The 12,424-nt window shown below is 35.5% G+C and overlaps 1 protein-coding gene across 1 annotated transcript; it reads right to left on the reverse strand.

Moving 5' to 3' along the window:
• Positions 1-3,873: 3,873 nt before the first annotated feature.
• Positions 3,874-4,479, reverse strand: LOC131172888 (uncharacterized). The gene is made up of 2 exons (XM_058134424.1): positions 4,225-4,479; positions 3,874-4,011 (listed from the first exon to the last, which is right to left on the reverse strand). The coding sequence occupies exons 1-2, from the start codon at positions 4,477-4,479 to the stop codon at positions 3,874-3,876; spliced, it is 393 nt and encodes a 130-aa protein (XP_057990407.1).
• Between the last annotated feature and the right edge of the window lie 7,945 nt (positions 4,480-12,424).

Here is a 12,424-nt window from a genome sequence, read left to right on the forward strand (position 1 = left end):
GAATTCTTGTCCATTGATAAGAGGGCTCCTGCCCATGTAGTTAAAAACACTCTTTGTGGTGTAGTTAAAGTAGTAAATATATTGAGTCATGTCTAGAGAAGACTAAAAGGACTAATTAATATATTTATTGTGAGCAGTTATGTAGTGTGGGTTCTCTTGGGTGTAATTGGATTGATGGGTAGTATAGTTTGAGCTTGAAATGATGATTATTTTATGGATAGTGGATGATGACACACCCGTAGATACAGCCTTATGTGAAGAGGGTCAACCATGTAATATTGGTGTTTTGTGTGTTTGTTTTATTTATTTGTAGTTTACGCGCTTCTGCAATGCATAACAATTAGTATCAGAGCTTGAGGAACATGAAAGATGCAAGCTCAAGGTAGTGGAAAGTTGAGACTGAGGTGGAGTTTTTGATGAAATCAAGAATTTTGATGACACGAAGTTTTTTTGAAGAAAAAATAAGTTACACCCAAGATGAAGATTGAAGATTTGAAGGATTCAAGCTCAAGCATGGAGATTTGATGATTTGATAACACCTTAGAATTTGAGGTATGTGATAGATTTTGTGTTAAGGTGGAGATTATTAGAATTATGACTCAAAATCCTAGTGGGATGTGAAGAATTTGAGGTATGTCATAGATTTTGTGTCAAAGTGGAGATTATTAGAATTATGACTCAAAATCTTAGTGGAATTTAAAGAGACCTTTTCCTAATTTGAGTGGACGAAATATTCCTCAATAGGATGGAGGAATATTTCTTATATAGAGTAAAACTATTATTTTAGTATTATTCTTAAATTGAGTGGAACTCCTAATCAGATTAAGGTTAAGAGAATTAATATATAAATAGGAGAATGGTGGAAAGATTATTTGGCTTTGCCCATAGAAAGTGGCTTTGTCTATAGAGAGTGGCTTCTACCCCGTGGAGTGGGGCTATTGCCCATTATGGAGAGGGGCTTTGCCAATTACTGAGAATTTGGCTCTATCCATTGATGGGGCTCCTGCCCATTGCAATCCCATTAAGGGAGAGAGACTTCGACCTAAGATGGAGAAATGACGTAGAATTCAAGAGGAAGGAATTCTTGTCCATTGATGAGAGAGTTCTTGCTCGTATAGTTGAAGACACCCTTTTATGGTATAGTAGTTAAAGTAATAAATATATTGAGTTATGCTTAGAGGAGACTGAGAGGACTAACTAATATATTTACTATGAGCAGTTATGTGGTGTGAGTTCTCTTGAGTGTAATTGAGTTGATGGATAGTATAGTTTGATCTTGTAACGATGATTATTTTATGGAAGGTGGATGATGGCATACTCATAAATGTAGCCCTATGTGGAGAGAATGAACCATATAAATATTAGTATTTTATGTATTTGCTTTATTTCTTTATAGTTTATACACTTCTGTGGTGCATAACACATAAAATGTAGAAGGATTCAAGATATTTGCAAAGAGAGTTTGCATTTTGTAAAGGTCTAAGAAGATCCCGCAACACAACAATATTGGAGAGTGCCACAGTCATTCCTCCTCTAGCTAAAAAATGTCACATGTTAAATGTCACACCTGTCTTCCACCCCATAAAGGCAAATGTGATAAGGAAAAACTGACAAAGTTTTCCCTAAAATATATCTAATTAGACATATGAAACCTGCTAAAAATCAGGAAGAATATGTAAATATATACATATACACACAAAGAGGCCCCATGCCAAATAGATATATCATCTTTATAGATACATAATTTTTTTTATTCCTCCGTGGGAACCAAAAAATAACACAAACACAGACTTTAGGTGGGTAGCAGCCTAAACACATAGATAATATATACAGTAATCCAAAATGATCAAAATTTACAAAATGAATGTATTGGCTCGACCTCCGCAAGACTCTGTAGCTGGTGACATGGAAGAAAGGACAATGCTAACAAATAAGGGCTGCTAATAGAATGATCACCAAAAAGAATATGAAATATTAAAATATAAGAGGTGAGTACAACTACTCAATGAGCGAATAAATAAATAACAAAGGGGGAATAAACAAGGTTTTGATACTTAATAGTACCAGGTACTATACTAACATATGTCAGCTGAATAAATATCATTTACTGTAATTCATATAACTGAGATAAAATAAAATTTCATGCTGTAAAAAAAATATTGCAAAAATAACTTTGTTAATAATCATAAAATCAGTAATATTCTCATACACTCACAATATGCTTCCTATAGATAATGCTGGCATCTCAGGTGCATATAATAAACTCTGGCAACCTGAGAGCAATGTTGTCATCTTGGGCTCTATGACAACACTACTAACTGCCCAAGAGCAATAAATATGTTGATCATATACATGTGCAGAGCTACCCCTAAGGGGCGACCACCTGATATACGCTCCAAAGGCTATATGTATATCAAGCGCTGTCCTAGGGACAATATAAATATAAGCTGAGCTGAAATTATATCACCCGTCATCGAGGTGCCATCTATTCGGTGCATATATTAAGTGTATTCAGTTATTTATTCAGCTATGCTTCTAAATCTCATTTCATTTAATAAATAAACACATAATTACCATTATCCATTCCCATTTTTGCATAAAGAAAAATAACATACATAAATATATATTGAATAAAAATTATCAGTGTTAAATATTTATCCATTCACCTGTACTGAAGACTAATGAAGCCTAGACTGCTGGAGCACCCCTAGTATTTACAAAAAGATCTGGGTCATCTCCTAAAAGTGTAGGGAAAAGTAATACAATAAGAAAAGGAATTTAAATCCTGAAGATGAAAAAAGTGAGGGTGAAATGTATGATTTATTTATCTAAAATTCAAAAAAAGATTCGGTGGAATTTCGGTATAAATCGAACGCCTTCCAAAATTCTAAGAACTCAACCAATTCTTCACAAGCCACAACACATTCACAAATAATTTAAAATGCCGCTCCAAAGCCTATGTAATACATCCATAATTAATTCCACCCTTTTCTCTCTTAATTTTTTTTCTACCCTTCCATAATAATAATTTTCTCCTTTTTAACACTTCATACTAAATTTTCTTCCAACAATAACTTTAGAATTCTTGCTCACATAAATATAATTAATATTCATTAATAACTCCAAAATCAACAAATTCTATATTCTAATTTCTTCACTCTTAACCAAATATTTAGAACTTAAAGGACCTAAATTTAATTCTCATAATTGAAAACTAATTCTTTATATTCACCTCTTAAAAATACCTAATATATATGTATATATATTATAGCTATGAATTTTCTTGAAACTAATCCATAGAAACCCTTCAATATCAACTTTACCATAAATCTTTATCCTAAACTTGCCTCGCTCAATTTCTTTTTCTATAGAAATGACAATTAAATAATAAAGGAAGTTAAATTAAGCTTAATATTTCATAAGAAAAAGAGGAAGAAGAACTTATTAAAACTTAATTTGTGCCATTGTGGGAAGAAATGAGTTTTGGCTAAGGTTTTTATGGATTTATGGGTATAATTGAGTGATTTGGATGTAAAAGAAAGGATGAGGAAGAAGTTTGGGTTGAAGATGGAGGAGGGATCAAAGTGAAATTTGGCTATGGAGTGTGTGAATTTCTCCTCTCCTGTTCTGCTACCCGACTCCCTATTCCGTTCTCTTTTTTTCTTTTTTCTTTTTTACACATATATATATAAATACAAATTCTAGAGTTATGTTTTTATGGGCCCTCTAATTTGGTTTCATGGGTTGGGCCACTTGGCTGGGCCTTACAATTTCCTCCTCCTAAAAAAAATTTTGTCTCAAAATTTACATGCTCGGTAGTGCAAACAAGTGTGGGTGCTAAGCCTGCATATTTTCTTCTCTTTCCCAAGTAGCTTATTTCTTTGAATGATTGCTCCAACGAATTTTAACAAAAGGAATTGCTTTGTTCCTTAAGACTTTCTCTTCTCTATCAATGACCTCCACTGGTTCTTCCTCATATGTTAGATCTTCTCTCAACTCAATAGGTTGCTTCTGGAGAATATGAGAGGGGTCACTTATGTATCTTCTTAACATGAATACATGAATGATATCATGGATTTGTGATAACTCTGGAGGTAAAGCTAAGCGATAAGCAATTGGTCTGATCCCCTCTATAATCTCATAAGGCCCTATAAATCGAGGACTTAACTTTCCACGCTTACTAAAGTGTACAATTCCCTTCTAAGGAGAAATCTTTAAGAATACCTTATCACCAACATTGTACTCAATATCTCTTTTCTTCAAATCTACATAACTCTTTTGCCTATCTTGTGCTGCTTTTAACCTACTCTTTATCATTTGGATTTCATCCATAGTTTGATGTACCATTTTTAGACCCTTTAGTTTTCTTTCCCCTACTTCAGTCCAATGCACTTGGGTTCTACATCTCCTTCCATATAATGCCTCATAAGGAGCTATTCCAAGACTAGTATGGTAGCTATTGTTATAAGCGAACTCCATTAAACTCATATATTTGTCCCAACTACCTTTAAACTCCGTCACACATGTCCTAAGCATATCTTCCAAGGTCTAAATAGTTCGTTCAGATTAACCATCCATTTGTGGGTGGAAGGAAGTGCTAAACTTCACTTTAGTGCCTAAAGCATTTTGCAAGCTAGGCTAGAACCGAGATGTGAACCTTGGATCTCTATCTAAAATAATGGAAACTAGAGCACCATGGAGTCTCACAATCTCATTGACATAAATCTCTGCTATCTTATCCAAAGAATAATCCATCTTAATAGGTAAAAAGTATGCTGATTTGGTCAATCTATCAATTATTACCGAAACTGCATCATGCCCACATGGAGTACGAGGTAATCCAGAAACAAAATCCATAGTAATGTGTTCCCACTTCCATTCTGGAATGGGAAGTGGCTGCAATTTCCCCATTGGATGTTGATGTTTTGCTTTAATTTGTTGGCATACCAAACATGTTGACATAAAGTTTGCTATTTCTTTTTTTATACCTGGCCACCAATAATTGTCTTTAAGATCCTTATACATCTTAGTGCTTCCTGGATGCATTGAGTAAAAGGAACAATGAGCTTCGTCCATAATATCTCGCTTTAAGCTTCCTACCTTAGGTACACATAATCTATCACCAAACATCAAAGTTCCATCCCCTCTTAGGGAAAAGTCTATACGGGTGCCATTTCTCACCTCATTGATGATCTTGTTCAATTGTTCATCTTGGCTTTAAGCTTCTCTAACCTTTTCCACCAATACTAGTTTAAATTTAAGAGTTGCTAATAATGCCCCTAAATTATCTTTGCTCTTAAAGATTGAATCTCCAGCAATAAAGGAGGTTAAACTGCCTTGAGATAAGCCAAATTGCCAAAAGAATTACAACTAAGGGCATCAGCTACCACGTTAGCCTTGCTTGGATGATATTCAATTGTACAATCATAGTCCTTAAGTAATTCGATCCATCTTCTTTGCCTCAAATTCAATTCTTTCTATGTGAGGAGATATTTTAGGCTCTTATGATCTGTATAAATCTGACAAGTCTCACCATAAAGATAATGCCTCCATGTCTTCAAAGTAAAAACCACTGCAACTAATTCTAGGTCATGGGTAGGATAATTTAATTCATGTGGTCTAAGTTGCCTAGAAGCATAAGCCATCACCTTTCCATGTTGCATTAGAACACAACCTATCCCCTTGCGGGAAGCATCACTATACACAACAAATCCACCTACTCCCGAAGGTAGAGTGAGAACTGGAGTTGAAGTTAAACATGCCTTAAGCCTTTCAAAACTCTCTTGGCATTCTTCTATCCATTCAAACTTCGCATTCTTCCTAAGCAGTTTAGTCAATGGTGTTGCAATGATGGAGAAATCTTGGACGAAACGCAGGTAATACCCTGCTAAGCCCAAGAAACTCCTAACCTCTGTAGCATTAGTTGGAGGATCCCATTTGACTACTGCCTCAATCTTCTTAGGATCAACAAATACCCCCTCTACTAAAATAACATGCCCTAAGAAGATAACTCTATCAAGCCAAAACTCATATTTACTTAACTTGGCATACAATTGCTTGCTTCTTAAAGTTTATAATACAATCTTCAAATGCTCCTTATGTTCTTCCTTACTACGAGAATACACCAAAATATCATCAATTAATACAATAACAAAGTTGTCTAAATAGGGTTTGAACACCCTATTCATAAGGTCCATAAAAGCAGCTAATACATTGGTTAACCCTAAAAGCATAACAAGAAACTCATAATGCTCATAACGAGTTTTGAAAGCCGTCTTAGGTACATCAGACTCCTTAATCTTCAATTGATGATACCTAGACTGCAAATCAATCTTGGAAAATAACTTAGCACCTTGGAGTTGATCAAAGAGATCATCAATGCAGGGTAAAGGATACTTATTCCTCATTGTGACTCGATTTAGCTACCTATAATTGATACATAACCTCAGAGTGCCATCCTTTTTCTTCACAAATAAAACAGGAGCTCCCTAAGGTGATACACTAGGCCTTTTAAAGCCCTTATCAAGCAACTCTTGCAATTGTCCTTTTAACTCCTTCAATTCTGCTGGAGCCATTCTATATGGTGCAATAGAGATAGGAGCGGTACTTGGGTTTAAATCAATAGAGAACTCAATCTCTCTATCTGGAGGTAACCCAAGAAGTTCATCAGGGAATAAATTGGGAAACTCGCATACCACTAGAATGTCTGCCAACTTTGGCCCTTCTAAACTATTATTGATCACATGAGCTAGGTATGCTTGACAACCCTTCCTAAGCATCTTCTTAGCAGTCATAGCAGATATCACACAAGAAGGAAAAGAATGCCTTTCTCCATGAAAGATAAACTTGGGCCCCTTAGGGCAATCAAACATCACTGTCTTCTCAAAACAATCTACTGTGGCATGGTGGCAGGATAACCAATCCATGCCCAGGATAACATCAATATCCTGGAGATGTAAAGGAATCAAGTTTGCTAGTAACTCATGATCACCCAATTTAATAACACAATCCTTGTATACATGCTCACATACAATAGAATTCCCAACTAGTGTACCCACAACTAATCCACAATCTAGAGGTTTTAATTCTCTATCAGCATGCATAGAAAATGATTGAGACACAAAGGAATGAGTGGATCCAGGGTCTATAAGAATATGTGCATCCCTACCAAAAATAGTTAACATACTCGTCACTACATCTGGAGATGCTCTTGCTGTTAGTAGTATGCCCTAGAGCATATCATTTAGTATGTATCTTATACATATTTTTAATAATAAAAGGCATTTCCACTTTTCCGTTTACATAATATATTTATGTGTAATAGAAAAGGTCCATTGATATTTTGTTAGAAATATTATTCTTAAGTTGTTAAGAATATGAGTGACAATATTTCTAGCACAAAGTATCATAAATAGGTTCACAATCGAGGATACTTCATAATAAGGACATGACTTATCCAGAAAGATTGTATTCATTTTTGTTCCCAAGTTATTTATATGAGATATAAATAAGATGGAATGGTGAGTCTCATGCCATATAACAAACATGATAGGCACTTATAAATGATAAGTAGGCCGAACCAGTGACACTTATGACAAGCACATGGAGTTTACTCTTGTCAATGTTTTGTCATAAATCATATCGATGCATATAATCTTTAGACTGAGATAGCACGCTTATCTTGTATATAGGTAGTTTGAGTTTGATCGCTTTCATACTTGTACTATGTATGGGTATATGGGCATGTGTTGGCTCCTACTAGTTATATATGGAGGTAGGTGTTGATCAAGATGGAATCTGCTCCTCTAAGTAAATAGAGATAAAATCCCATGTTCATTTAATTGTTCTTGATGTTTCAAGTTCTGGCCAGACAGATAGATTTATTCGAAAAGAGTTTCGATGAGAAAATCTTTTAATCAAGAACTGGAATTAAAAGAGAACATAATATTCATAGCAAATGGAGTTTGACATAAACCATGACTCCAGCTTGAGTTGGGATTTTGTAACAGAGAGATTCTAGTGCATGGTAACATATGATTATAGGTTCATTTAAGGTAAATCTTATTACTAATTGGGTGGCCATGGCATGCTATGCTAGGTGTTAACCATGGTCTATGAGGTTCATAAAATGATTTAGAGAAATCATTTATGGTAAGAAAGAGTTCTGATGATATTAAGAGTTGATATCATGTCTCATTGCCAATTAGTGATGAGCCTAGTAAGTCACACACATACACAAGTTATCACCTATTTAAATATGATTTAATTAATTAATTAAAGAGTTTAATTGATTAATTAAATGGATTTGGTTTGCAATTAAATTGCAAAGTCCCTAGTATGACTTGAAACCAAATCTAGATTATTGGATGTGTAGTATAAATTAAATTTATATTTAAAGTGTTTAAATATGAATTTAATTGATGAGAAATTAATTAATAGAGATTAATTAATTAATTTATATTTGATATAAATTAATTAGAAGAAGAAAATAATTATTTTGGGTTAAGAACTCAAAATTAAGACACAGGGGCATTTTGGTCATTTCACAGTGTGACACGTGGCACCATGAGATGGTGACACATGGCATAACACATAAGCTTGCCAAATGTTTTTTTTAATCATGTAAGATGATTAAAATCAAGATTAAATATAGGTTTGACACTTGGCACAATGTGATTGGGTCACTTAAACCTAGAGCTAATCAAAAGGTGACATGTGGCTAGGGTTTAATGTGTTAACCTAGCTATTTAAGTGTGGTTATGAAAAGAAAACATAACCAACAGCCTCTCCTCTCAATTGTCACGCCACTTTGAGCCTCTCCAGCTATTTCTCTTCATCTCTCATCAATTCAAAGAGATTAGCCATCAATCTCTTGAATTAAGAACGCTAGAAATTGTTTCTAGTGTCCTGTTTACATCTCTAATCTCTTAAAAGGCAGAACTTGAATTTCTAATTAATAGAAAAGGCTTTAGAAGCTGTTCAAGGGCTGCCATAGGTGTTCTTGGTGTGGACAAGCTAGAGGGACAACATCCGTGTCCTCAAGACGAATCTCAAAGCGCGAACACGCGGCAAACATCAAGAGGTTAGTGTAATCATTCTTGATTTAATCTAGGGTTCTAAAATTAATCTGATTAATTTTAAAATCTTAAATGGAAAATACAGATCCTAAAACATATTAAAAGAGTTTTAATATGTTGCTTATCATTGAAATCAAATAGATAAAAATAAATCTTGCATGGTGCATGTGACCCTAGGTGAAAATTTTTGAATTCAATGGTATAATCTTGTGTTTTTCACGCTTCCGTTCCTTCACTTGCCTCCTACTCTGTCATAGCAAAGACTCTGGTTTGAGTGCGAGGCCTACCAAGTTGTGTTATGGGTTTAGACTGAGTTAATGAAGTTGCCCTAGTAGTCTTACTTTCACTAGGTCTCGTTTCTGCTGTAGATTTACCTCGTACTGGTGCTGTACCAATCTGTGGATTCAGAGGTGTCATTGATCCATAACCAGAACCACTATCTTTAGTCACAAGTAAAGGGTCAATCCCTCTTAAAGTGTCCTGGAGTACCACAGTCAAAGCAACCTCGATCAAACCTCCTACACTCCCCATCATGGTAGTTACTACAGGTGGCACACTGAAGAAAAGTTCTTTTCTTCTATTCAAACCCAGAATTGTCTCCTTGTCCCTATCTCTGTTTTTGTGCCCCAAAGGAACTACCCACTGACTATGCCACTAAACCCTGACTAGCTTGAAATCGAGTAAGCTACTGTCTTGTACTCATATAAGAACCCCTGCCACTACCACCATAATCAGTTCTAGACTAAGATGAACCACCCCCTCTTTTAGCTAGTCTCTCCTTGAACCTTTGTGAAGAACTTTGCCCATGCTTTTTACTCATTTTCTGCTCATATTCTTTCTCTTCTTGTCTCACTTTTTCAACGTTCAAAGTTGCTTCCACTAATTCACAAAAATTACTACCTCTGAACCAAGTCATGGAAGATCTAATGCCAATAAGTAAACCTTGCCTGAACTTATCATATTTAGCTTCTTCAAAAGGTAAGATTTCTGAAACAAAACCATAAAGATCCTCAAACCGATCAACATACTCCCTTACTGAGAGACTACCCTGAACCAACTTGAAGAAGGCATCTTGCTTTCCTTTTTTATAACTTTCTATCAGATACTCTTGGTGAAACTCAATAACAAATCTATCCCAAGTCAAATTTGCTCTAATTCTGTGATGTATACCATTAAACCAACTATCTGCCTTACCCTATAACAACCCATGTACATTATCCATCTTATCTACATTTATCAATTTCATCAAATTAAAAACTTTTATAACTCTTTTCAACCATTTATCTGCAACATCAGTATCAGAAAAACCCTCAAAGTCATAAGCCCCCAGATGTCTAGCACTATCCACTACCTCCCATGGATCTTTTAGCTTAGCTGTGATAGCTGCTGTAACTACCTGTGCCATAAATGCACCAAGATCTGTATTCAACTGAAAAGGAATAGCTAGTGCTTCAGGTGGAATAGGAGGTGCATTTGTAGGTGCAATAGGTGGTGCACCTGCAGGTGGAACAGGAAGTGCAACAGTAGCTAACAGGCGGTGCAACTGTAGCTACAAGTGGAACAGGGGGTGGTGATGCAGCTAGATATGCCCCTGATACCACATCATGAGAAACAATAATATCATGTTCGTCTTCACCCTCAGGTAACTCCTAGTCTGCCACCTCTTCTAGAGGTAGAGGTGCCACTATAGGAACCCTATAAGGTCATCCAACATCAGCTAATCAAACTCTACAAACACTACCACCACAGTTGGCACCACGACCTCTATCACCTACTACTTTAGGCGACATTGTCCTACAAATAAGATAAGGAATGGAACATTAAGAGATAATCAACAACACTGACACTAGAAAGGTCTAGAGAGTTGTAACATCCTCATTTTAGCTAGTCCGTACAGTCTACTATCCCGGTGACCAGTGTCGGTCCGGACAGTTAGAATTCGGAAAAATATTTAAACTAAAGTGAGGAATCAAAAATTAACTCAAATAATTAATAAAAAAAAATTTAGGAAAAATTATAAAATAATTCTTGGGACCCCAGAGAAGGGTCATTGAGGTTCTTATGGTATTAGAATGCCAAGAAAATACTTAGAAAAATTTTTCAATCGATAAAGACAATTTTGGCTCGTTAAGCCAAACGGAGGGCATTTTGGTCATTTCGTCTTCAGAGATGATTTTCGGGCCAACTTGTCTAGTTAAATAAATAATTTATATAACATAAAATATGATTAAATGTTGTTAAAAATTTAATTGCAATTAAATAGACAAGAAATGGAGTAAAAATGAAAGAAAATAGATTTATGACATCACCATGAGGTCATTTAAAATTCTCCCAACCAACCCAATGTTGACACATGGCATAAGCTCACTTAAAAGAGACAAATGGGCTGGAAATGGAACAAAAAAATCAGACTTCTTCAACCTTTGGGGCAGCCAAAAACGTGGAGAGAGAGAGAGAGGAAGAAAAAAACTCCATTAAAGCTCACCCAAGCTCCCAACCTCATCAAATCTCACTCCAAAACCCTAGCCTTCTTCATAAAAAAATTAACCTAGCACCTTGAGGACACTTTGGGCAGCAAAAAGAAAGAAAAATCAAGAAGTTTTCTAAGCTAGGGAAACTCTCCAACAAAGGTTAGTGACCTAACCCTAAATTTTTACTTTGAATACATGTTTAGGGACTTGAATAAGTGTGAATTGCAAAGAAAAATTATTGAATACCATTTGGATGGAAACCCTAGATTTTGGGCAGCGATGGTTAGGGTTTGATTGGGTTGAGTTTAATGAAATTAAAAGACTATTATGGCTGCCCACAACATGTATTTACTAAGTGGATTGATGAAATGCAAGTTAAATGCATGATTTGAGATGTTAGGGTTAGGGTTTGGGGTAGAAAAATGGGACTTTGAGCATGTAATGATGAAAGTGAGTTTTAATGGTCAATTAGTGACCATTTAGTTCTGTTTAAATTAAAAATGAAGTGTGTTGAGTGATGGGATTGGGTTTGGTGTGGCTGCCATTAAAGGGACCTGCAGAATGGAGTGACCTGCAGAATTGGACTTGAGTCCAGCAGGTTTGAGCAGCCATAACTTGAATTGTAGAGGTTCAATTGGTACAAGGCCAATTGGACATAAAACTAGACACATAGTGGCACAACTTTCATGAAGAAATCATGCCCATAAAACCAAACCAAGTGGACCAAAAGCTTGCTCAAATCCGGGTGACCTGTAGGCTGTTTCTGCAGAATGACCAACTGTTCATTTGGCCATAACTCAATGTAGAAAGGTCTAATTGACCTGAAATTTTACCAGCAATAATATGAGATATAGACCAACAACTTTCATGAAGAAA

Source organism: Hevea brasiliensis, chromosome 14 (assembly GCF_030052815.1).
Source record: "Hevea brasiliensis isolate MT/VB/25A 57/8 chromosome 14, ASM3005281v1, whole genome shotgun sequence".
Classification (NCBI taxonomy): domain Eukaryota; kingdom Viridiplantae; phylum Streptophyta; class Magnoliopsida; order Malpighiales; family Euphorbiaceae; genus Hevea; species Hevea brasiliensis.

Excerpts from the sequence above, each read along its gene's own strand:
- LOC131172888 (XM_058134424.1), bottom strand. The coding sequence starts at position 4,479 with ATGGAGTTCGCTTATAACAATAGCTACCATACTAGTCTTGGAATAGCT. Across the intron at positions 4,012-4,224 it reads AGTACAATGTTGGTGATAAG|AAGCAACCTATTGAGTTGAG; the intron begins GTATTCTTAAAG and ends CATATTCTCCAG.